This window comes from Dendrobates tinctorius, unplaced genomic scaffold (assembly GCF_039654945.1).
Source record: "Dendrobates tinctorius isolate UK_male_01 unplaced genomic scaffold, ASM3965494v1 ptg000159l, whole genome shotgun sequence".
In the NCBI taxonomy this organism is placed as follows: Eukaryota; Metazoa; Chordata; class Amphibia; order Anura; family Dendrobatidae; genus Dendrobates; species Dendrobates tinctorius.
The window spans coordinates 17,441,299-17,467,794 of NW_027361826.1; the positions used below are offsets into that span (position 1 = coordinate 17,441,299).

Below are 26,496 nucleotides of genomic sequence, written 5' to 3' on the forward strand. Positions count from 1 at the left end.
AAAAGGTTTCCATGATCCTGATGATAAAGAATACCTTACTGATTGCTGTGGGACTGACCACTGGGTTCCCCAGCAATCTTGACAAGAGGACTCTGCATCTCACGAAAACCTAGGTAGTATATAAAAGGGTCTATTAAGTAGAAAAAAATTAGAAAAACCCTTAAAAATATTGTAACTTTTATTTGTATTATTAAAATACCATTTAGGACCCAATAATAATAATCACGACATCTAAAGGTAATATAGAAATAGTCAGGTGAGTATCATAAGGTAATATATCCCCTGATAAACCTCTTATGGTTATATAAAGGAGGAAATGCGTTGAGATGGCGTACTCTACTATAAGATAAGTTCAACCTTTATAAGATATGAAAAAAAAGGGAAGAAAATAATCCAGCTCACCGTACTGCCTTGCTGGTAAAATCCAAATCCTGCACACGGCTTTGACTAGGCAGTCAATCAATAGTGAAAAGGAAAAAAAGAAGAAATTCCAGCGCCAGAAATGGAAAATTAAAAATCCATTTTATTGTGCCAATACATATTAAAATTCCAGCAGGTACAGCATATCAGTCGGATGACTGCAGAACAACGCGTTTCGACGCCTCAGGTCTTAATCATGATTAACACAAAATCATGATTAACCACTGCAATGCACCGCACAGCAGAGTAAGGCACCCAAACACAACTTTCAGCTGAATCACCACAGCACCAGAAAGCTCCTCTCGTCAGCACGGATGGTTTCCAAAAGGACCTGTATAACCAACAGTCAGCTGATGTACCAGGTGACCCTTTAAGGGAAGGTGGAAGTGGTCACCACCTGCATCAGCAAACTCACCAGCCATGTAGTTACACCAGTGGCCACTGGGGGGAAAAACTGATATTAACCCCGATGGCCTGAAGGGAAAAAAGTTTTAATGTGAGAAGCCCGATCTGACACAGATCCAAAAATGGATCGTGACAGCAATAAAACATAAAAATGATTGTTGTAAATTAAAATTAATATCCCATGAAGTGTGATTGACTTGGAGTTACATTGTGTTGTTTAAGTGTTCCCTTTATTTTTTTGAGCAGTATATATTACTGATTACATTGTTATTGGAAGTGACTTGCACTATCTGCATGTATTAATCATATTGTGGATATGCTCTCTTTAAACTGGTTACAGAATGTATGATGTATACAATTGACTTTAGATATTTTTGCACGTTTTAATCAGGTTGCAGATGTACTTATTCAAACTATTTTAGAATATTTTAGATATATCAGATCTCTCCTCCATCCAATCACTGATCTCAGAGTATTGAACATTACATAACATTTCCTATATGAAACTTTATATTCAAGAGACTCACTGAAGTATACCAAACCCTTCATTATTTACAATTCAAAAGCACTTAACCCCTTAACGTTCAATGACGGACACAGTCCGTCATTGAATGCCTCCCGCATCAAAGCCGGGACATTGTCAGTTGTTTTGAACAGCTTACATGTGCCCGCAATAGGCGCAGGTGGAATCGCGATCCACCTGCGCCTATAAACTAGTTAAACGCCACTGTCAAACACTGACAGCGGCATTTAACCAGCGCTTCCGGCCGTGCGGCCAGAAATGTGCGCATCGCTGACCCCCGTCACATGACCCGGTGTCAGTGATGCCTTGGCATAACAACCAGAGGTCTCCTCGAGACCTCTATGGTTGTTGATGCCTGATTGCTAAGAGCACCACCCGGTTTTCGGCACTCATACCAATGCTGTATTTCTGCTACATATAGGCGATCTGAGCCTATATGTAACAGAGCCGATCGTGCTATGGCAGTTTTAAAAAAAATGAAAATAATAAAAAAAGTAAAAGTTTAAATCACCCCCCTTTCACACCAATGGCAGGTCACTTTTAGCATTTAGTGAACCTAGCAAAAAAGGCAAGCAAGAAACAAGTGTGGGATTGCACTTTTTTTGCAATTTCACCACACTTGGAATTGTTTTCCCGTTTTGTAGTACACGACATGGTAAAACCAATGGTGTCGTTCAAATGTACAACTCGTCCTGCAAAAAACAAGCCCTCACATGGCCATAATGACAGAAAAATAAAAAAGTTATGGCTCTGGAAAGAAGGGGAGGGAAAAATGAAAATGCAAAACCAAAAATACCCCTGGCCATTAAGGGGTTAAGCACTATATTTGGGTGTTAGTGGTGGCTTGTTTAAGGTAGTCTGATGAGGGTCAGTTAGCGACAGCCGACGCTGAGTGGTGGCACCGTGTTGGATCCCTAGGGTGCCAACGTCCTTTGTCAGTAAGGGTGACTAAGGGTAAGACACTATCTATTCCTTAGAAATTTCCTTGTAAATTTGCTTTATTGCCTCATGATACTCACTTGAGTATATATTTCTATGTGACCCTTGGATGTCCTCATCATTATTATATATATATATAATCAAAAGTCTCCAAAATGGTTGATTGCTGAAACTCAGTTTAAACTTAAGACCCTCATACATGATCGTTCATGTGACAGTTATTTCTACCACCTATTCCATTCACAGAAACTCTTGGTTCGACAAGTGCTACTGTGTTGTTTATAGGGGAGACACTGCCAGACTTATCTGGCACCAGCTTTTCTCTCTGGCAAACAAAAATAATCGATTATTGAAATTTTGTTTTGCCCAACGTAATCTGTTGAAAGAGTGTCCATTGGACTGTTGCCTAATCCTGGCCATATCGGCATCTGACCTTAGTCTAATCTTTACGGAAGTATACCCTAGGCTCAGCCACTACATCCTTTTAATTTCATCCAGATGGATAATTTGTTTTGTACAATAGTCAATGGCAGCTTGATGGACATCCTATTGTATCCTGTACCTTGTCAAACAGATACAAAAGCAATGTGTGAATCTAACCCTACGGTCAAGGAGTTGGAGCTTTGGCTATGCAGTATATACTACACACATCACACTCGGCACCTGGATGCTTAGATTTATTAGCACATCCTGTCTGGTTAATTGCCACCATCCCAATTGCCTGTTGCAAAGTTGTTAAAATTCTAATTATCCACATTTAGCCTTGTCGTCTTCAAATGTAACACCACTGTTTGATTAACGATGTCGATTGAAAAAAGTCCACAGCAATGTGGAAAGTGTTGGTATAATTGCCAATTAACGTGGCTGCAATGTATTGATTATTCCAGGCTCTTAGTTACTAAACATAGTAAGCCACTGTGGTCTCCTGGAGATGAACAGTCCTGAGGGTACTAGAAGGGGTTTATCTACAAACAACACTGCTGGCTTCCATGCATTGCTTATGAGTTGTATTGAATTTGTGCACTGTGGGATTAGCATATTGGATTAACATAAAATACCTGCTCTCCTGTAGACTAAACAGTCAGGGGTGATTTAAGTAAAGCTTCTGGAAGCTTAATTCTCTAATCGGAGATTTTATGCTAAGTAGGAAAAAGTAAAATGTTTGAACAGGGCAACTCATAAATCCATATCACTAATAATGGTTTTGCTTAGGTCCAGCTGGCAGAAATGGAGGCCTTTTCTTTAACCTCTGACAAGTCCTCTTCAGTATTGACTGATGATCTCAGTTCAGAAGAACAAGGTGTCACAAGTCGGTTAAAGGAGATGAAGGTAAAAGCAAATTTTGTCAATTATTGGAATTCTAAACTGAGAAGATTTTAATTACTTCCCTAATCTACATGGATTATCTTGTGTAGGACCCCATCAGAACCATCGAGATAACACCTCATTGTGCTCATTTTATGGCTTCATAAAAATACCAAATTGGATGTTTTAGAATGGTGCTTCATAGCAGATGTAACATTATTGGTTTAATGCATTTTTCAACACTTAAAGGGAATATGCTACGATTTGTGACCCCTCGAAACGTTGTGATTACATAGGTGCTAAGAAAAGAAGTGTGCACGTATACATTAATAAATCTTAACTTAGAAATTCAACTTTTATCTACTCCTGTGCCATTTGCAAATGTCTCTTGAAGTGTCCACTGGAGATTCCTTCATCTGTTTAGTGACCTTTCTTAAAGAAGCACTGCAATCAAAGTTTGTATCCTCTTAATATATTGCAATCATCATATTATATGGAACTGTGTACTTACAATTGCTCATTTTCCCTTTCTACCCAGTTAATAATTCTCTTTTCTCTGCTCTGTGTAGAAACAGGAAGTCTCTTTTCCCTGCATTTATAATCCATCTCTTCAACTCGTAACCCAGCTACTTTGCTATTCCCCCTGCCAGACATTTTTGCAGTGATGACTCATGCAAGGAAAATTGACCTCCTGTTTCTACATAGAGCTTAGAAGGATTCAGCCATTCGGTTTCTAATCATGTGAGGTCATTGACCTAATGGAAAAGAGAAGAATTATCTGGGTAAAAAGGCAAAATGAGCAATTGTAAGTACACAGTGCTATATAATATGATGATTGCAATATATTAAGAGGATAAAAATTTAAAAATTTTGATGGAAGCGCTTAATGACAGCCACCACTCCCAAACTGTTTCCATCTGCTGCTCTGCAGAAGACTTTGAATAAAATAGAACGCTGCAGGATGAAAGCTGATTGGAAGGGGTTGCCATCATGAAATGAAGACTTGAGTTGAGCAAAAAGATTTGGGTGGCTCTGGTATGGCTTTCAGTCTGGTTCTCTGTCAGCCACCCTAGCACAGTCTTTCCTTCAGCAGGTGGTATCTTCGACCTTGCATCCAGGGCACCTCTTGAGCTTACAAGGCACATTGATGTAATAACAGCCATCACTCCCAAACTCTTTCTGCCTGGTGCTCTGCAGAAGATGTTGAACGACGTGAAAGGCTGCAGGATGAGAAATGTTTGGAAGGGATTGCCATCATTCAAAGAGAACTAGAGTTGAGCAAAAAGATTTGTGCTGCACTGGTTTCGCTCACCGTCTGGGTGTACGTGGCAGCCGCACCAGTTCAATCTTTACTTCCGCAGCTCGCATCTTCAGCCCACCTGGGCACATTTTGCGCTTACTAAGCCTAGTGAAGTAATGACATCATGTGAGACTTAGTCACTAGATCTCATATGACATCATAACTTTGCAAGAGCTTGAAAGCACTAAAGGTGCGAAAGATGCTAGACTGAAGATGTTGGCTGCAAAAATGAAGCCTCACCGATCAGCATGCCATGGAAGACTCCTCCAGACACAGGATCTAGGCAATTTTTGCTCAACTCTACACAGGACACTTCAAAAAAGTAAGAACGCTTAGTGAACACTTCAGAAATCATTTGAATAGAGGACTAAAGTATTAAAAGTTCATTTTCAAAGTATGCTTTATTGAGAAGCTGGCACTTCTTCCCTAGTTCCTGATAGTTTTTCAAATTAGGGTCAAAATTATGACGGAATTCCTTAAATTTTGCCTCTTATTGTTTTATGTTTTATGCTGTTTTCCAACAACCTAAATCCTTTTATGTTTTACTCATGTTTCATATCTTCAACCATTCACCTATCCTGACATTAAACCATGGACCATGATGTAACAATATATAATAAAGGATTAGGAAGGATACAAAAAGGTACTTTTGAGGTATTTCTACAAAATAATGCAATACCCAACTACAAACTATGGAATAAAAAGCAAGTAAAAGGTGTAAAAAAAAAAAAGGACTCCCAATGGGGGGTTGATATCATTGACCTCACCTTCTCCACCATGCCTTTGGCCGTTTTGGTCAAATATGTTTTTCCACAATTCTTCACCTATCGACACTGACAGATGCAATATGAAGCTCTCTGTCATTCTCTGTATGGCAGACCACATCCAATGTAAGGTTAACAGAGTTCATAATTATTGCAAAAGGTCAGCCATAACTGAAGGTCATGAGTAATTCACATTTACAGAAAAACAATCCCGCTCAAGTTATTATAAAGAAAATTGGCAATATGGATTTTTTTTCCCTTTTTTCAAAGAAATATTGCATTAGTGAAAAAGTCCCGCAGAGTCCGTGTTGGCACAAGATTTCAGGTCTGTTCTTAGAAATGTTAAATCATTTATCTTGGGTGATTTTTATTGATAAAGCATTACCAGTTCAATAAATGTTTAAAACGTATTACAAGAAGCGATGGTGGTAAATGTGTACGTACATTTGATTCAGTCTGTAATTACATCATAATTAGAAACCCATTTTAATGCTTCAGTATACTTGTACGGATCAGTGTAGTTAATCTTGCCCCACTTAAAATAATACCCTTAATCAGTAAACTCTGTGGAAATGTGTTATAATTTTAACATGAAAAAGCATTATCTTATAATTAAATTTGCATCAGTCATGTTCTCGAACACCCAGTGATCCGGGAATTAGCATTCAGCCCACTCAGTTGTTCATTGCTTTAATTGTTGAATGCAAGTAACAAGAAACCCATATCAGAGATCACAAAGTTTCTCTTTTTTTTTCTTTTTCATTTCTACTAAAAATAGTCTAGACTTTTTACAAATACATTTAAAACATTCCAGCAATCACCTGCTAATATTCTGAGAAATACTTACTGACTGAGCAAAGATGAACAGATGAGGCAAAAATTTGCTTGTTCGTGCTGTTTGCCCCATGGGAATTCGATTTGCGAAGAAGTTATTCTCCAGAAATTTAATGTCCCTTAGGACAGTTTCACACGTCCAGATAATTCCGGTACCGGAAAAACCGGTACCGGAGCTATCCGTGTCCGTGTGCATACGGAGGTCATCCGTGTGACATCCATGTGCTAACCGTATGTCCGTGTGTACCATCCGTCTGCTGTCCGTATGCTGTCCGTGTGTCCGTGTTTTTGAAAAATTATTTTTAATGTTAACCCTTTGACTTTTAAAAACGCACACGGATCGCACACGGACAGCATCCATGTGCGGTACGTGTTTACACGGACCCATTGACTTGTATGGGTCAGTGTGATCCGTGCTGTTGCACAAAAACGGACATGTCAGCGTGCTTTCCACACGGACACAAGGTCCGTGAAAACACGCTGACATCTGCATAGACACATTCATAAGAATGTGTCTACGTGTGTCAGTGTCTCCGGTACGTGAGAAAACTGTCACTACAAGTACCGGAGACACTGACGTGTGAAACTGCCCTTATAGCACTCTGGGGTTTGTATAGACTTCAGAGCATAATAAAACCAATATTCTAAAAAAAATCCTTATACTCATCTCACTACTCAACCTCCGCTCCTCACAGTCATGCATCCAGTCCTCACCGCATCTTCTGATCCCCCACCACTTGCGATGGAAACGTCGGGCCTCTCACAATGGGCTGAATTTCTGGTTCTGATGAGACCCAGAAGGGTTCTGCACAAGAGAGATTGCAAAGTTATGGCATCATGATATGCACTGTGACCTTGTGTACACAGGATTTCAAGGCAAGGATTTTAGCACAAGTAGCGAAGGATTAGAAGATGCGACAAGGGCTGGGCGGGTCACAGTGAAGAGTAGAAGAGCCAGAGAGGTGAATGGTAACAAAAGTATTTTTTTCTCTTTTTAATTTTTGATGGCCATTTATGGTTCAAAAAAATGGTGGACAGCTGCAGCCATGTTGCTGAATCCACAAGGAAGCAAATTACGAAAAATCCACAGCTTGGATAATGCAGATTGTTGTAAAATTCAAGTAGAATTCACTTCCAATTGAATGTATTTGCTCATCTTTATTAATTGAGCTCAATCCCTTACACCTTTTATTTCTTGAATGGGTTTCCGCACTGGACAGAACCTCATAACAATGAGATAAAAAAAACAATCTCACAGCTGTAACCCTTAGAAATTTACTTCTACGATCTGTTCACACTGTGTCTTTTTCCTTTTGTTAGGAAAACGCTACAAAAAAACACTAAAGAAATGCTGATGAATATGAACATGCTCATTTCTATGCAAAAACGACTTTTGTTCACATGTTCAGACTTTTGAGATTCTTTTAAACCCTCAATCTTTTAAAACATGCCAATCATTCAAAAGAATCATGTCCATTCTTCATTTCCACTAGGAAGACACTGATTACTTACAATACAAGTCGATGGGAAAGCTTAACGGAAACCTGTCAACAGGATTGTGCTCAGTGAACAACTGTGTTTATTGTTTTATTTCATTAAAATACTTTTTTTCTGCCTGTGTGTGTTTATTTAACCCTTTACAATAGGATTAGTAATGGAGAGGTGTCTTATTAACATCTCTCCATTACTAAGCCGGGCTTATTTCACCTTACAATACAAAGGTGACATTAACCCCTTATTACCCCATATGCAACCTCTGCATGGCAATAGGAAGAGAGAGGCTAAGTACCAGACTTGGCGCATCTTACAGATGCGCCTTTTCTGGGGTCGCTGGGGGCAGATGTTTTTAGCCAGGGGGGGCAATAACCATGGTCCCTTTCTGTGCTATTAATATCTGCCCTCAGTCACTGGCTTTCCCTCTCTGGCGCAGAAAATTGCGCGAGTGCCCACACCATTTTTTTCCGTGAAAACATTATTTTATTAAACACATACAGGTCCCAAATTTTACACACATATACTACTAACACTATTAGTCACTGACATCTATAAATCTAACTGTTCTGCATGGATTTACTGTATGTAAACCATGTCTCCTATCCTATCGGCTTTAGCAATGACTTTACAGAAGCTGACAAATGAATTATCGGCTATTCTGCTGTCTCTCTATGAAATCTAAAGATATATATGTGTCAATGACATACATATATATATATTGTGGTGTAGTAACCACTGTGTCCGCTAGGGGGTGCTGTGTGGATGTCCCAGGAGAAAGGATGAATGGCAGAATACTGAATGGCCATTATGTAAGTGGGTGGCTTTGAGATGGAGACTTAAGTGTTGATCAGCAGTGATACTGCTGAGGTGCTGCTTTAATGTGACAGGGAGAAGTCTCCAGGTAACTAGGGAGATGGGCGGGCCAGTTACCTACAAACCCACCCAGGGGGTGTGTTTAAAGCACTGTTGGAAAGAGTGTGTAAATGCTTGAAGGACCTGTGATGAGGTCAGATTCATGTGACCCGGTGGGCGTGGCTATGAACCATATAATGTGGCCAGGGTAGGTCACATGTGGTCAATGCTTGGACCCGGTTGGTCCAGTGTGGAAGGTCCCGCTGAGATGGGGCTTCCTGCTTGACAGCACGCGTGGACGCTGTGAGTAATGGCTGCAAGTGCCTGAGAGTTCCCTGGAGGGAATGAATGTCTGCAGTATGGAGAAGCAGCCATGAAAGAACCCTGATGGGGTGAGATATAACTGTGAGGCTGAAAAGCCTGCGTATTGGACATTGCTAACGGAGTGAAGCTCTGTTATGGACGCTATGCCGTTTATATATTGCTGGTCATGGTTTATGATGTTTAATAAACCGCATGGACTATACTGATTTGTGGGTTATGGAGTAATAAACCCTATGAACTTTTAAAGGAACGTGCCTCCTGGTTGTCTCCTGTCACACCAAAGCGAGTTGAATCCCTACAATATATACACCTATTCTATTCTATCCTATTCTATTCTCTACTGTACATGGCATCTGCCGACTTTCGCTATCTATCTTTTACAGATTATTTAGTTTAAAAACAATGTTTACAGTTGTGTTTTAGAATGTGATTTTAACATGATCTTTTACATACAGAGAACTGATGTATGTAAAAGCTTATGTTAAAGTTGCATTGCATACGGATTGCATACGCATGTCATACGGATGTTCCATTGAAAAATCGCATGGAAATCGCATTACACTCGCATAGCACTCGTCCGTTTTTTCAGTACGGAAATCAGACCGTTTTTTTCTCACATATGGGTATGAGCCCTTATATTCAGTCTCATAGCCACAGCTATATAAAATCCAGCCCCTCGCCTTGCAGTCTACCTTTACAAAAATATGTGAGAAAATGGGAAATTCTAAAGAACTCACTGAATCGGAGCACTGAATCGGAGCATAACACTGTAATAGTATGCCACCATTGCAAGTCAGGTTGTAAAATGTCTTCCCTACTAAATATTGCAAGATCAACAGTGAGTGGTATTAATGAAAAGTTGAAGCATTTGGGAACCAAAGTAAGGGCTTGTTCACATGTTGCCTTTATGCCACATTTTTCTGCACGTTTTTCAAGGGAAAAAAATGCTGTAGTTTACAGTACCAGCAAAACCAATGATGTGTAAAATCTCATGCTTGTTTTTTTTCCCTTCAAATTTTAACAACCAATGTGTTTTTCAAATCTGCAGATTTTCAAATACTTTCAGTGTTTTTGCAGCGTTCTTCATACAGTCAAATAAATGGGGATAAAAATTACAAGTAAAAGCACACATAAAAATACATTACAAAAGCATAAACAACGCACATGTTTTATACAGAATTTTGCATGCCAATACTCTGGTTTTTGATGCAGAAAAATCTGCTGCACATACTCAGTGTGCACATACCCTAACTCAGTAAAGTTACAGAGAGGGAATTCACGGAGCACTGAGGCACAAAGGGGATAAACGTTGCCAATGCTTTACTGACTCAATAACTGCAAAGTTCTTAACCTCCTCAGATATTAACATTAGGGCTCATACCCATCTGCGAGAAAAAAATGGTCTGATTTCTGGACTGAAAAAACAGACAAGTGCCATGCAAGTGCAATGCGATTTCTGTGCAAATTTTAAATAGAACATCCGTATGACATGCAACCAGGACGGTGCTAAATGCGACCGTCCTGGCTGAAAACTACTGGAGAACGAATGAGATGCTGCCAGCGCAGCCTTAGTGACTAGCGGTGACGTCACTGAGTCTGCGCTCCCTCACTGCCAGAACTGCAATGAACTCTTGAGCGTGGGAAAATGCCAGTTAATATTGCTCCATACAGCATAATGAGCCCCATATAATACTCCATATGAAATGGGCTACATACAGTTGTGGCCAAAAGTATTGACACCCCTGCAATTTTGTCAGATAATACTCAGTTTCTTCCTGAAAATGATTGCAAACACAAATTCTTTGGTATTATTATCTTCATTTAATTTGTCTTAAAATGAAAAAACACAAAAAGAATTGTCCTAATGCCAAATTGGATATAATTCCAAACCAAACATAAAAAAGAGGGTGGACAAAAGTATTGGCACTGTTCGAAAAATCATGTGATGCTTCTCTAATTTATGTAATTTAACAGCACCTGTAACTTACCTGTGGCACCTAACAGGTGTTGGCAAAAACTAAATCACACTTGCAGCCAGTTGACATGGATTAAAGTTGACTCAACCTCTGTCCAGTGTCCTTGTGTGTACCACATTGAGCATGGAGAAAAGAAAGAAGACCAAAGAACTGTCTGAGGACTTGAGAAACCAAATTGTGAGGAAGCATGAGCAATCTCAAGGCTACAAGTCCATCTCCAAAGACCTGAATGTTCCTGTGTCTACCGTGCGCAGTGTCATCAAGAAGTTTAAAGCCCATGGCACTGTGGCTAACCTCCCTAGATGTGGACGGAAAAGAAAAATAGACAAGAGATTTCAACGCAAGATTGTGCGGATGTTGGATAAAGAACCTCCACTAACATCCAAACAAGTTCAAGCTGCCCTGCAGTCCGAGGGTACAACAGTGTCAACCCGTACTATCCGTCGGCGTCTGAATGAAAAGGGACTGTATGGTAGGAGACCCAGGAAGACCCCACTTCTTACCCCGAGACATAAAAAAGCCAGGTTGGAGTTTGCCAAAACTTAGCTGAAAAAGCCTAAAACGTTTTGGAAGAATGTTCTCTGGTCAGATGAGACAAAAGTAGAGCTTTTTGGGCAAAGGCATCAACATAGAGTTTACAGGAGAAAAAAAGAGTCATTCAAACAAAAAAACACGGTCCTTACAGTCAAACATGGCGGAGGTTCCCTGATGTTTTGGGGTTGCTTTGCTGCCTCTGGCACTGGACTGCTTGACCGTGTGCATGGCATTATGAAGTCTGAAGACTACCAACAAATTTTGCAGCATAATGTAGGGCCCAGTGTGTGAAAGCTGGGTCTCCCTCAGAGGTCATGGGTCTTCCAGCAGGACAATGACCCAAAGCACACTTCAAAAAGCACTAGAAAATGGTTTGAGAGAAAGCACTGGAGACTTCTAAGGTGGCCAGCAATGAGTCCAGACCTGAATCCCATAGAACACCTGTGGAGAGATCTAAAAATGGCTGTTTGGAGAAGGCACCCTTCTAATATCAGGGACCTGGAGCAGTTTGCCAAAGAATAATGGTCTAAAATTCCAGCAGAGCATTGTAAGAAACTCATTGATGGTTACCGGAAGTGGTTGGTTGCAGTTATTTTGGCTAAAGGTTGTGCAACCAAGTATTAGGCTGAGGGTGCCAATTCTTTTGTCTGGCCCATTTTGGGAGTTTTGTGTGAAATGATCAATGGTTTGCCTTTTGCTTCATTCTCTTTTGTGTTTTTTCATTTAAGACAAATTAAATGAAGATAATAATACCAAAGAATTTGTGTTTGCAATCATTTTCAGGAAGAAACTGAGTATTATCTGATAAAATTGCAGGGGTGTCAATACTTTTGGCCACAACTGTATAGTGCTCCATACAGAATGTGCCCAATATTGTGCTCCATACAGAATGTGCTCCATATTGCGCTCTATGCAGAATTGACCCCATATTGTGCTCCATACAGAATTGACCCATATAATGCTCTATACAGAACGAGCCCCATATATTGCTCCATACAGAATCTGCCCCTATTGTGCTCCATACGAAATGTGCCCCATATTGTGCTCAATACAGAATGTGTCCCATATTGTGCTCCATACAGAATGGGCCCCATATATGGCTCCATACAGAATGTGGCCCATATTGTGCTCTATAAAGAATAATGTGCCCCATGCAATGCTCCATACAGAAAAGGCCTCATATAGTGCTCCATAAAAAAATGGGCCCCATATAGTGCTCCATACAAAATGAGCCACATATAGTGCTCCATACAAAATGGACCCTATATAGTGCTCCATACAGAATGGTCCCCATGTAACATATAAGGAAAAGCATAGAGAGCTTAAATGTCCCCATATTAGGTATGGATTAATATTATATAACAATGATCCATGACATTTCTTGAAAAAATGTCAAATACTTTATTTCGCAAAAAGATTTATAAACAAGACATTAAGTATAACAAGAAACAAAGAAAAAATCCAAACCAAAACACTCAATGTAAAGAAAAAAGACAGGCAGGCAGCAATGTGGCTATGGGATACAGGAAGGCTTATACTGCGGCCATATGGGAAAACCCCAAGCAAACATATGGATACACATAAATCATTTAAGTGCTAGTGCATAATGTAACATAGTAACATAGTTTTGAAGGCTGAAGGAAGACCTTATGGCCATCTAGTTCAGCCTATTTTTAGTGCAGCTGTTCTGCATTGTTGATCCTGGGGAAGGCAAAAAACCCACAGAGTAGAAGCCAATTTTCTCCATAGGGAAAAAAATTCCTTCCCCTAAGCTGGGTCAACCATTTACCTATAATATTATGTTATTCGTAACCTTCTATACTGTTACTCACAAGAAAAGCATCCATTCCTTTCTTAAATTCATTCAGTGAGTTGGCCATCACCACTTCCTCAGGAAGAAAATTCCAGAGCCTCACTGCTCTTACCGTGAAGAACCCTCTTCTATGCTGGTGCAGAAATTGTCTTTCCTCCAAACGAAGAGAATGCCCCCTTGTTCTTGTCACAGTCCTTGGTACAAACAGTTAATTGGAGAGATCTCTGTATTGCCCTCTGATATACTTGTACATATAGATTAGGTCTCCCTTAAGTCTTCTCTTTTCTAGAGTAAATAGACCTAATTTTGATAACCTTTCTGGGTATTGTAGTGAACCAACTCCATTTATCATTTTAGTAGCCCGCCTTTGAACCCTTTCAAGTTCAGTAATGTCTTTCTTGAGCACCGGCATCCAAAATTGCACACAATACTCCAAGTGTGGTCTGACGAGTGATTTGTACAGATGGAGAATTATGTTTTCATCTCGTGTCCCCACACCTCTTCTAATGCATCCCATGACCCTATTTGCTTTGGCGGCAGCTGCCTGACACTGGGCACTCCAATTTAGCTTGTTATTGACTAAGATGCCTAAGTATTTTTCCATGTCTGATTTCCCCAGCAGTTTCCCATTTAGTAAGTAATTGTAGCAAGCATCTGTTTCTCCTTCCCATTTGCATAACCTTACACTTATCTGTGTTAAACAAATGTATAAAAGAGTATTTCATTGTATGCAGTGGGGTGACCCAACAGGTCACAATATTAGGGAGGAGGTGACTAAATCATGCCCGCCACACTCATGGTCATGACATACAATAGTCCATACAATTGTGTCAACATTACAGATAAATGCCAATAAGTGCCCGGTAGCATAAAGATCAAAAAGTCACGTCCTCTTACCCATGCCGACCAGTAACACAGAAGCCCCATATAGTACTCCATGGAAAATGGGCCTCATATAGTGCCCCCAGCTGTCAGCTTTTCCTGGCTGGGTATCAAAAAAACAGGGGAACTAATGCTGTCTTTTTTTTTACTTATTCATTTAGAGAACAGGGGCTGACTAATGAATACTCCCATCAGCCGCCACCTGCTTTCACTGTTATTACTGGTAGCAGGCATCGGCTGATGGGAGTAGTAGTCCAGTGACTGGAGGTAAACTTTTTGCCTCCAATCACAGCTGCGGACTCTCTCTGTCATTTGACAGCATGGGAACTGCAGCTCTCTGACCGTTGGTAATTAATTTACTGCCGATCAGAAGCAGTGTTTACTGCACTGTCATGCACATGACACTGTGGCAAACTGCATGTTGGGGTCCCTCATTCAAGTGAATGGGGTCCGAGTTCGGGTCCGGGTAATGTCCTGGTACTCGAACCCAAAATTTTTTTTAACCCACCGGTCCCGAACATCCAGGGGTCCGCCCATCTCTAGTGATTAACCTTTGTATTCAACCCCACTAACAGTTTAACCAATAGTATGCACTCGGTTACTGCAGGTACAGAGCAGTTCAGGCAAATAATCCGGCCACCACAATTTCTTGTCTCCCTCCTGGGTTCAAAGCATCTGCAGCAATGTTCTATTAAATCGCTCACAGGCGCCATTTCCTTGTGGTGTACGGGACCTCCAGATCCCATAGATCTCATAGAGCATTGTCCTGACTTTTCCTTGAAAGCATCTCACTTTGCAAATGGCACTTTGCAGCCAATGGATTATTGTCAGTCCAGACCAAAACCTGTGCTCCATTGAGGTATTCGGTGAACTTCTTGGTCATGGCCCAGACGAGCGCCAACAACTTCAGCTTAAAGGAGATATAGTTATCTGGGTTTCATTTGGAGTTTCTCAAAGACTGACTGCCATACACTATTACTTAGGAGCCCCCTGCTCCTGGGCCAGCACCGCTCCCAATCCATGAAGACTTCCATCCTTCTATAGAATGAATGGACAATCATAATGAGTGTATGACAACACCGGGGCATTGGTCAAGGCTGCTTTCATCTGATCCAGGGTTCACTGTTTGAGGATCCCAAGGCAATGGGATGATTCTTTGGGCCTTTTGTGGTCCCTTTCAGTAACTTACGAAGAGGCTCGGCTATCTTAGCGAAATGCGAGATGAAACATCGATAATATCCTGTTAGTCCCAGAAAGGCTTGCAGCTCTTGAAGAGTCCATGGCAGAGGCTAGTTCCTTACAGCTTCTACTTTTCTTCCAGCTGGGCAGACTCCACACGAAGACACCATGTGCCCTAGACATTTGATTTTTGTCTGAAACAAATGACACTTTTGAGAGTTCAACTTCAGACTGTCGGCTTGTAGATGTGTCAGCACTTGTCATAATCTTTGTAGATATTGCTCAAAGGTGGGTGCTTGAACGATGACATATGACATCACCGAAATAGATCAAGATGGAATCAATGTTCAGCTATCGCAAACAGTGCTTCATTAAACGCCGAAACGTCTCAGGTGCATTGAACTTGTACAGGCCCATTAGTGAAGCTATCTTGGGCTTGTCTCTTTCTGCCACCAGAAGCTGCCAGTAGCCACTTGCCAGATCTAAGGTGGAGAAATACTTGGCATGTCGAAGCACCATCAGGGACTCTTCCACTCTATACAAAGTGCATCTTGTACGGTGACACTATTCAACTTGCGATAGTCGACACAGAATCTCAAGCTTCCATCCTTCTTTTGGATGAGCACTATTGGTGCGGCCCATGGACTCTGACTCTCCCGCACTATTCCACTGGATCAGTATCTGTGATAGCATGGATTTTACTTCCTGGTACAGGTTAGGGGGAATTTGTCAATATTACTCACAGATCGAAGGTGTGTCTCCCGTCGGAATCTCGTGTTCAATGTGGATTGTACATACAAAATCATCTTAATTTCTGGAGAAAGCAGCTTGAAACTCCCATAACAGGTCTTCTATAAGCTGAATTTGTTCAGAGGAGAACAGACTGGTGTACAGCTCTATTATTTTTAGGATATTCCGGCCATTCCACTTCAGAATTGGATTTGTCCTCAGAGCTTCAAACACAGTCACAGCCCACAGTTCCCGATCCTCAGCATTCAAGGCCAGTTGTACTTCGGGGACTGTCTCTCCTCCATGCACGCACAAATATACAACTTTTTCATCGGCACAAAACATGACAGGAAAATCATGTACATTGGCATACCGGACTGCCACTTGTCCATTCACCACTGTCGCCATAGTACGTGCGATCATCGGGTCTTGTCTGATTCCTGTTGGCTTCTGGGACTCAATATTCACCTCTATTCTATTGAGTCTTCGGTGGCTTCCCACATCCATCTGTACGATCATCTAACAAGACTAGATAATATTTTGATGCCCTGGTAGGACAGTGACAGTCCCCATCACTTCATCTTTGGGAACACTGTAGCAAATGCCACATACCTGGCTCAGTTTCTTGAATGCCTTCTGTGTAGGCTGATGTTTGGTGGCTCTCTGACAGTATCCAGGGTCATGCTTGTGTGACATCATCCAGTCTAGACCATGCAGGATATTCATTCATTCCTCATATAATCGAGATTCCTGACCGTGAATCCCCATCCACCAGCACGAATCCTTTTTGACCCACATCCAGGTCTCCAATTTTCACATGCATTCACGCTATCCTGTGGACTGGAATCTTCGTCTGGTGAATGGCCATCAGCTTAATCAGATTGTCTCTCTTGGCTGTGATAAAGTGACCAAAATGGGTCTCGAAGTAGTTCAGTGGCATTATGAAGTCTTTGGCTCCTGTATCTTCTTGGCAGCGCAAGTTCTTGTCTATAATCAGTACATCCATCACTGGACTTCGGCACACCAAGTTATTAGTGTATTTCAGGCCTTGCCTACATACTGTAGGGCGTTTCCTCCAGTGCGTGATTCTCATTTAAATGTCCTGCCTTGCACTTTACAATCCATTGTCTGACCTAGGGGCAGTTCCGGGAGACATGTACACTTTGTCTGCACCTCCAGCATATTGGGCCCTGGGGTAGAGTGTTTAGGTGTTCTCAGGTTTGCACAAGGTTGTCCTTGGGGGTGAGTCACGCGGCACTAGGACTGTCTGGTCCCTAGTCTCTTCTGGCGACCTATATGAATTGATGTTTGTCTGATGTCTCAGTTCTTTCCACCCCATTCTGGAGCCCATATCATCCCCACCTTCATGAGCCAAAGATTCTGCAACAACCTCGGGAAACTGAAGTGTCTCATTTGCCCATATCTGATCCCGCAATGTCCGTCTCAGCAATGAATGCATCAGTCCCTGAACAAATTGTTGTTTCAGGATGGTGTCAGCCGAGCTTGTTTTTTTTTGGTCTGTAACATTCGCTGTAAAGCATTTATATACTCTCTCTCCATAAACCTTCTATAATATGTCAACGATGCCTTCTAGAGTTTTTCATGTGGATGCTGGATGCCGTGTCACCGTTTCCTGGGCTTTTCCCTCTAGCGCTTGCAGAGTAATGTCTGATTGCAGTTTTTCAGCTAGTATGTACAGTCAGTAAGTACTTCGCATATAATAAGCCCATTCTTTAATTGGCATGATATCAATGTCAAATTTTGCAAGTTGTCTCAGTATGGACCCGGCAGGAGAGTGATTGTGACAGGTGCTCCTGCGGACCCTGCAGTCAGTATGGCACTACCATCCCGGTCACGTTCTGCTTTGTGATGCTGTACCCTGCTTGCAGCGCCGAGTGAAACATGGACAAGGGACGGCCAAAGAACGAGGGGTACAGCAACAATCAGCAGATACGCACAAAGATTAGATAATATAATATAAATATTTACTAACCAGTTTTGTAAAACAAAGGAAAGGATGGTAGGTAAGCAGTGTATAAGTAACAAATACAATGACAGCAGTTACTCTCAATATCACCAAATAAAAATATACACATGTACACTTAAACAAAATTAACAGTTATATGTGAGCAAAATGCAACGCGATTAACCCTTTCTATGCATAAATAAAAAACGATAGTATTGTGCCAGTATTTTTGTAATTGCCTACTCAGAGTCGTTTTTGAAGTGTCTCTTACAGAAGAGACCTTTTCTCCTTACTAACTGGACCTCTATAAGGCTATGTATATACTGTATGTAAGATGGTACCAATACATCCTGAAACTGAAGTAAAAGGTGCTTGCTCGGCTGAGTCCAGAATAATTAAAAACACCATCTTGAACCTCTTAGGGAATGCCAATCTCAGCAATACAGGGCTTCCCTTTGTTCTTAGTTATAGAAACGCTGTCTTAAAGCTCTTAGGGATTGCCGATATCTCCAATGCTTGTCTTCCCTAAGGACATACAGATAGATACGCCATCTTGAAGCTCTTAGAGAATGACGATCTCTCCAATTTAGAGCTTCCCTTACTCCTTAAAAATAAAGCCTCATGTGACCTAGCACAAGATGCTCTGTACTAGGTTGTCCTCACTTAGTCGGCTCATGTCAAGTCAAACAACGTGTCCAGACACCAACAGCAGATGCAGAGTCGCACCACCCTATCCAGCCTTTCTCCAAGGATGTGAAGTTTCACTCCCACCCGGACTCTACTTCAACTCTTCCCAACCTCCCACCAACTGTCAAAACCCCCCATGCTCTAATTCCGTCCTCTCGCCGCTGCCCTCTGCTGGCCAAATCGAATATCACATCACAAAACTCCAGCATTACAGTAAACTGTGATTTACTGTTACATAACTGTGAAACAGATTCTAGAGGAAGGTGAGGCTTTCTTCTGGAAAAGCACGTTGTAGCAGGGTGCTAAACATTCTGAATACTCAAGTGTTGAGTGGCTGGCTAAACTGGCCTTAAAGGCCTAAGATGATTAAAATAGTGGTCTTTGCTGTGCTACCGTATTAACCCAGCATGTACTAGCAAAGAGCGAGCTGCCATAGGGGAAGGAAGCAAAGAGTGATGCTTGAGCCAGGACAAGGTAGTCACATTTTCCATGTCCGAGCAACTTCATGCGAGCCTTACATTTACTAAGCACAATGTCAGTGGAAACGTGCTCTATAGAGTGACAAAACATGCTCCTCTATCTGGTAGCCTGATGAAGTCTGGGTTTGACAAAAACCTAGATAATGTTACCTGACTGACTGCACTGTGCCAAATGCACAATTTGGTGAAGTAAAGATAATGTTATGGGGTTGTTTTTCAGGGGTTAGGTCTTGCCCTTTACAGTGAAAGGAAATTTTAATGCTAATAGTAAGACATTCTGGACCTTGAACCTTGTGGAAACAGTTTGAGGTAGGATCTTTTCTGGTCCAACATGACTGAAATATTGCACAAAGCAAAGTCTATAAAGGAATAATTTGGGTGAAATTTGTTTGGAAGAAGTTGACTGGCCCACACAGATGCCTCATTTCAACTCCATTCATCACCTTTTGGATGAGCTAGAATGGAGATTGCAAGTGAGTCCCTCTCGTCCAACATCACATCCAACATCACAAATGTTCCTCAGGATTAATGGGCAAAATTCCCTCACACAGCCTCCAAAATCTTATAAGATCAAAACGGGAATGTCCAAGTAATATGATACATTTTGATTTTGAATATTTATTTATGGTATCGCCTCTAATCAATCCACTGAAAGGGGAAGGGGCATACAAGGATAACCACCTGAAGAGGATTATTTTAAAAATGATATACTTTAATTAAGTTTAAAATCAGCAAGACATATAGTGATGCTAATAATAATACAGAAGGTGCCTCTTGTGTGAGGGTCTACACGTCAGATAATCCCTAGATATATTAACAGTACTAAAATGCAGTAATCACTAAGCGGATTATGTTAGGAGATTCTTATTAGAATTCAATAGGTTGTATGAAGGATATATATGGTCTCAAGTTTGTTGCTATTTACTGTATCGAAAATCCTAAAGGCAACCAAGGAAAGTGCAAGTGCATAATATTATAATAAATGTATGCTAAGTGGCCATTTTGTGTTAATATGTATGGTTGTCTAGGATTACATCACAACAAGAAAAGGAAGGAATTTTACCTATTGTTATAAGAAACCATGAAGATCCTTTGTGCTGCTGTGGGGTCTAACTGTGCTTCCCTCTGTCGCAACGCACCTTTCGTAGTTACTTTCTCAGAGGACAAAAACTTGTAGAAAGCTTTCCCAGAATTGTGAATGCTGTTTTAGCTGCAAGGCATATCTATGAATTTAGAGCAAAATGTCATAAAAGCTTCTGTAGATGTAATGTGTAGAAGTCCCAGTATTTTTGTCCATACAGTTTAGTTCCTGCTGGACCTTGCACAGCTAACAACATTTTCTTACCGTCTATATGATACATTGCCAGTTATGTCACCTGAAACAAGTGAGCAATCAATGAAAATATTTGTAAGTTTGGATTAAAAAGTCCAGGGTCAGATGAGTGTATAAAAATCCCTAAAACCCCAGGTGATTTTCATCCATATTATCATCCATCATGAGCCATCTGTGTGTCTGAATTTTACAACCATGTGACATCTGTATTTATACATCAACATTTAAAATGTACATGATCAAATGCAGGCTCCTTGACTAATAATGGCAAAGAATCTGTAAAAATTGGATGCAATACAGATGATCCATATGGATCTGATTTTCTTTTATGCACCCATTATGAACCCTCTTGAATGGGCGAGTCTCATCCAACATTTGGAAAAGAATAGTTCATGCTGCTATTTTTTCCACATATACACTAGGCACACTCAGTCCATGTGAAAAAAATTGTCTTCTGAACAGCTCTATTGAATTACATGGGTCAGTATGCTGACTGCTCTTTACTTTGCCATAAAGCAAAACCACACAACAGAATACACAGAATCTTTTCATTTACTTTTTCCTTCCTTATCTCTTGAAAATGTAGAGCATACATTTTTATCAAAACTATTGTCACATAGCTTTGTGTCTAAAAAGATAGTATAGGAGTGATATCTTTGTCATTGGTAACTGTGAACACAATAAGCGAATAGCTAGTGATGAGCAAATCTGCTGAAATTTGAAGACGGCAGTTTGCTTGAATTTGACCAGGAAATTCGATTCACATTAAATTTGTTAAATGCAAATCGAATATTTATTATTGCACTCTGAGATCTATCTGAAACGCAGAGCATAATAAATATATGTAAAAATGAAAACACTATTTTCACCCAGCCCTCACCAATAGATGTCTCTACTCCACTACTGTCATCTTCACTTGGCCAAATTTGACGTCTTTTGTCGTGAGGCCTCTTTGGTATGTTCCAGAGCCCGGCATATTCGGTGTCTCCTGTGCTGACTAAAGTCATGACATTATGACGTTATGGCCTAGTGAATGCAAGAGACGCTTAGGCCACGTTCACAAGTTCAGTACTTTGGTCAGTATTTTACATCAGTATTTGTAAGCCAAAATCAAGTGGGTGAAAAATGTAGAAGTGGTGATGTGTTTCTTTTGTACTTTTCCTCTGATTGTTCTACTCCTAATTTTGGAAACAAATACTGACAAAAAACTGAACCTGTGAATGTGGCCTAAAGATGGCAGAAAATGCCGACGATGGCCCAGTGACGACTGCAACGTTGACCAAAGGAGACAAATCGATTGAGTACAATTTTTTAAAACTTTTTTCAACCCCTTCCTGGCTCTTTGAAATCAAGCAATATGGAGGCTGTCATGATATTCATAGTAAATATGATTTGCTTTGAAGCAAGTTGCTTTTCTCTGCTAATTACCTTTGCACAGTCAAACTAAGGAGTAGTTATTATTAAGTTGAGTGGTTAAACCTCCAGCATACTTGAATGGCTCCTATTTTTTCAACAGAGAAGAATAAGGGTAAGGCCGGACTAAGTTTCTAAGTTTTCTCGGAAAAGCCGAAAATCTGATTCAAACCACAGAGGTTTTCAAATTTCTAGTTAGTTATTTCATTTTGTAAGTGAATAGATGTTTCACCTGCAAAACTGTGCAATTTTTATTGGTCAATAATTGGTGACAAATATAGAGAAAAATCTACAGCCTTTTCACCGCAATTATGTCCAAGAGGCAAGGACTAGCGCTCTGATAGACATAGTGTTCAATGGAGAAAAAGAAAGGGTGACCCCTTTTCTAAATTTATTCAAGAAAATTTAAGAAATCCATGTGGATACAAGTAAGGGACAGGAACACAATATGACACATGTTTCAAATGCAAACGGCGCTCTTCCTCAAGGCCTGAAGAGGCCTGAAAAGGCCTTGAGGAAGAATGCTGTTTGCGTTCAAAACGCATCACTATATTGTGTTCCAGTCCATTGCTTGTATCCACATGGATTTCTTAAATTTTCTTGAATAAACTTGGAAAAATATTTTATCAAACAAGAAGCTGGAATCACCCTTTCTTTTTCTCTGTTAATTTGTGACACTGTAAGATGCCAGAGATAGTCGTGGACGAGCTGTTTCTTCCACTCACTCTAGAACGCTACAGACAATCTTTGTCCCTGTACCAGTGTAATGCTGTGTGTTGGGTGCATACACTTACTTCTGGTGTCACACTTTGATGGACTTCAGTAAGGAAGCAGGCCTCAAACTGTCCCTGGAGTTGGGACCCTAACTATTCCTATCCTGGGGGTGCTTCTAACAGTAGAGAAGCCCAAAGGCCTCGTCACACACAGCAAGATTGCTGATTTTGTGATGCATCAGCAATCTCGCTGTGTCTGACACGCATCGGCGGGAACTGGTATCTAAGGTAAATATCGGGTAACTAAGCGCGCGCCGTCACTTAGCTACCCGCTGTGTACCTTAGATACCTGCGTGCTCGCGCAGGGAGCTGGTAACCAAGGTACACAGCGGGTAACTAAGTGACACGCGTGCTTAGTTACCCGCTGTGTACCTTAGATACCAGCTCCCAGCACCAGCACACAGGTATCTAAGGTACACAGTGGGTAACTAAGCAACGCGCTCGCTTAGTTACCCGATATTTACCTTGGATACCAGCATCCTCGCTGGTCCTGATCGCTGGTGAAGCTGCCTGTTTGACAGGTCACCAGCGATCATGTAGCGAGGCACCAATGATCCTGACAAGGTCATATCGTTGTGGGGATCGCTGGTGCATTGTTTAGTGTGACGGGGCCTCAAGTCTCTGACGTTACTATGTAAATACTATGTACTATGTAAATAGTAATAGTACATGTACATAATATAGGGTACTTAGTTAACACAATTTTCATTTTAAAAAAATGTAAAAGCTATTCTACCGCAACAATGTGTACCCAATTGGGACAGTTCTATTCTGTCTCTGGTATTAAAACCTTACCTTGTTTCAGCCAAACTCAGTTTGAATAAGGACAGAGCAGGATCGGGGTCTGACTGTTCAGACACCTGCCCATGGGAAGCTATGCCCATATTTGCACAAAGTGCAACAAACTACAACAAAACCAAAGAAATGAGTGGGAGCACAATCTGGTATATGTGCAATATGTAAAAGCAATGGTTTGGGGTTTTTTTTCTTGGATTTTGTCTGTGAAATGTTTTTTTCTCTGTCATAACATCTAATTTTTAGTGACTCCTGGGTATGTTAATGGGGCGTGGTAGCTACTGGCTAGGTCTCTTAGGTCTATGACACACACTTGCATAGAAAAACGTAAAGGTTTATCATTTATATTTTTAATAGTTTAAATGACAAAATCTCTTAAATACACCTGGCAAACATAAAAGTGACAGGTCCCCTATATATTATATTCAGGAAAACAATTTAAAAGAAATCAAGTCTAAATATAATTACAGTATAAAAAAATCAAACGAGAAACCTCGATGTTACGTATCGATGGTGATAGCAGGCATTCTATCACTAACCCTCTGGTAGCCACATGTGGCTTTGCATGTTCCATACATTCTCCAAGACTTAACTTAAGCTGTTTAAAATCTAAACTATAACCTGCTTAAATTGCTTAGTCCTTCTTCTCCTAAAGTCAGGCCATGTGCACACGTTGCGGATTCTGCTGCGGATCCGCAGCATTTTTGGCCCTGCAGATCCGCAGCAGTTTCTGCTGCAGTGTACAGTACCACTATAGTCAATGGAAAATGAAAAACGCAGTGCACATGCTGCGGATTTTTCCACGCGGATTTGCTACGGTTTTAAATCCGCAGCATGTCAATTCTTTGTGCGGAATCCGCAGAAGTTTGACACCTGCTCCATTACCAGGTGTCAAACCGCAGGGGAAAACCGAAGGCTAATCCTCAGGTAAAACGCAGGTCTTTTGACCTGCGGATTTTTCCAAATCCGCATGGAAAAATCCGCAGCAGAATCCGCAACGTGTGCACATGGCCTCAGACAATCCTGATGTTTGTCCCGATAAACTAGATATTTGTCCGGTAAGAGAACACATTGTATTTACCATAGTGTAAGTCCAGGCTGTCAAGATGATTTCTAGACATATTGATATTTGCTGATTTGATTTGTGTCTTATCGCTGTAGTGAAAATGTGGCTTAGGCCGGAGTCACACTACAGCGAGATACGGCCGTGTCTCGCAGGTTAAAACCAAGCTCTGGCACCGGCACTCTGGAGCGGAGCGTGCAGCCGCACAGCAATACATGGAGCTGCACGCTCCGCTCCGGAGTGCCGGTGCCAGAGCTTGGCTTTAACCTGCGAGACTTTGCCTTATCTCGCTGTAGTGTGACTCCGGCCTAACCTGTAAGAACACCCAGGTTTCTAATAGCTGTATCCACCACAACATACTGTATTTTGAAACTTGGTCTGGAGACTGGATCACACACTTGTGCTTCACAAGATGCACTTAACACTTCTTTCAATCGTGCATTAAAAAGCAACTGCTGGCTTAGTAAATAATTATATTCACCATAATATAACAATTCTTTAGTATCTTCTGCTTTATAACCTTCCTTTGGTACTCCTCCTAAAAATAAATAAATTGACATCTGGGTGTGTTTCTGCACAGTGTAACTCTGGCCAATAAGTGCTGACATTGTCACACGCCTCTTTGACCAGGGGAATGGTAACACCCAGTTGTCAATTTAGCAATAAATTTCTTTGAATAACAGAGGAACAGTATAATAAAGTGTCCCTGGAAAAGATGCTCTAGAATTGTTACTTCATGGTTAATATAGGGAATCCTCTACTTACAAACATCAAACATATATGCAACTCATAGACATGACTGATAATGTAAAAAAAACTAATATTCACCTCACCACTCAGTGCTCACCTCTCCAGCCGCCCACTGCTTACCACCCGCCTTCTGGTCCTCTTCTTTCTGCCATTGCGTACCATATCTCCAGGCTCTTCATTATCAGCAAAGACTTCTGGCCACATCTCCAGCCTTCCAAGGTCAATGCATATTGTAAGGTTGAAACGTCATGATATCAAGACGTGCGCAGTGACTTAATTACGCCAAGTTAATTCTGAGGCCTGGACACGAACATAAGTCCTGGCCTACAATGAAGAGCCAGAAGATGCAACATTTGATATGAGGCATCTAGGTGGCAGTAGAGGTAAGAGATGAGATGAATATTGGTTAAAAAAAAATACTCACCCCTAAAGCCATCTTTCTGCCTGACATCTGGTCCTTTTCTTTCAGGAGCCATGCGCTACATCCCTGGCCCATTCACTATAGGCCAGGAGTTTTGATCATGTCTATGCCCTGGAAGTCACCGCACATCATAAGGTTGTAATGTCGCAATATTTTTATGTGCAGTAACTTCCGGGGCATGGACGCGACTGGAGGTCCTGGCCTATAGTGAACAAACTAGGCATGCTTCACACTACGACATAAACAAGAATCAAGCATGAAACAAGCATCAGAGTGGCCTGAGAGGTTAGCAATGAGGTATTAGGGTTTTATTTTGGCCCTGTTCCAACTTGCTTCCCAATTTGGGTTACCAAAAAACCCATAGTTCCTATCTAAATCGCAGTCCTGGGACTGTCTGGTATATGTTTAAAAGAAATGTCACAATAGCTGACCTATTCAATCCTCTGATCGGGCAACCACTTTAAACTCAGTGCATGTTGTGTTCTTATCCTTTTTTTTGGAGATTCAGAATCATCCATTCAAATTATGAGGCTGCAATAAAAA

At 41.0% G+C, this 26,496-nt stretch overlaps 1 protein-coding gene across 1 annotated transcript in view; it reads left to right on the forward strand.

Annotated features, from left to right (window-relative positions):
• The window catches only part of CACNA1I (calcium voltage-gated channel subunit alpha1 I), a 665,843-nt gene that overhangs the window by 619,992 nt on the left and 19,355 nt on the right, over positions 1-26,496 (forward strand). The window contains exon 32 of the mRNA XM_073549592.1: positions 3,500-3,616. Coding sequence (XP_073405693.1) covers positions 3,500-3,616 — 117 coding nt within the window. The remainder of the gene's footprint in view (positions 1-3,499; positions 3,617-26,496) is intronic.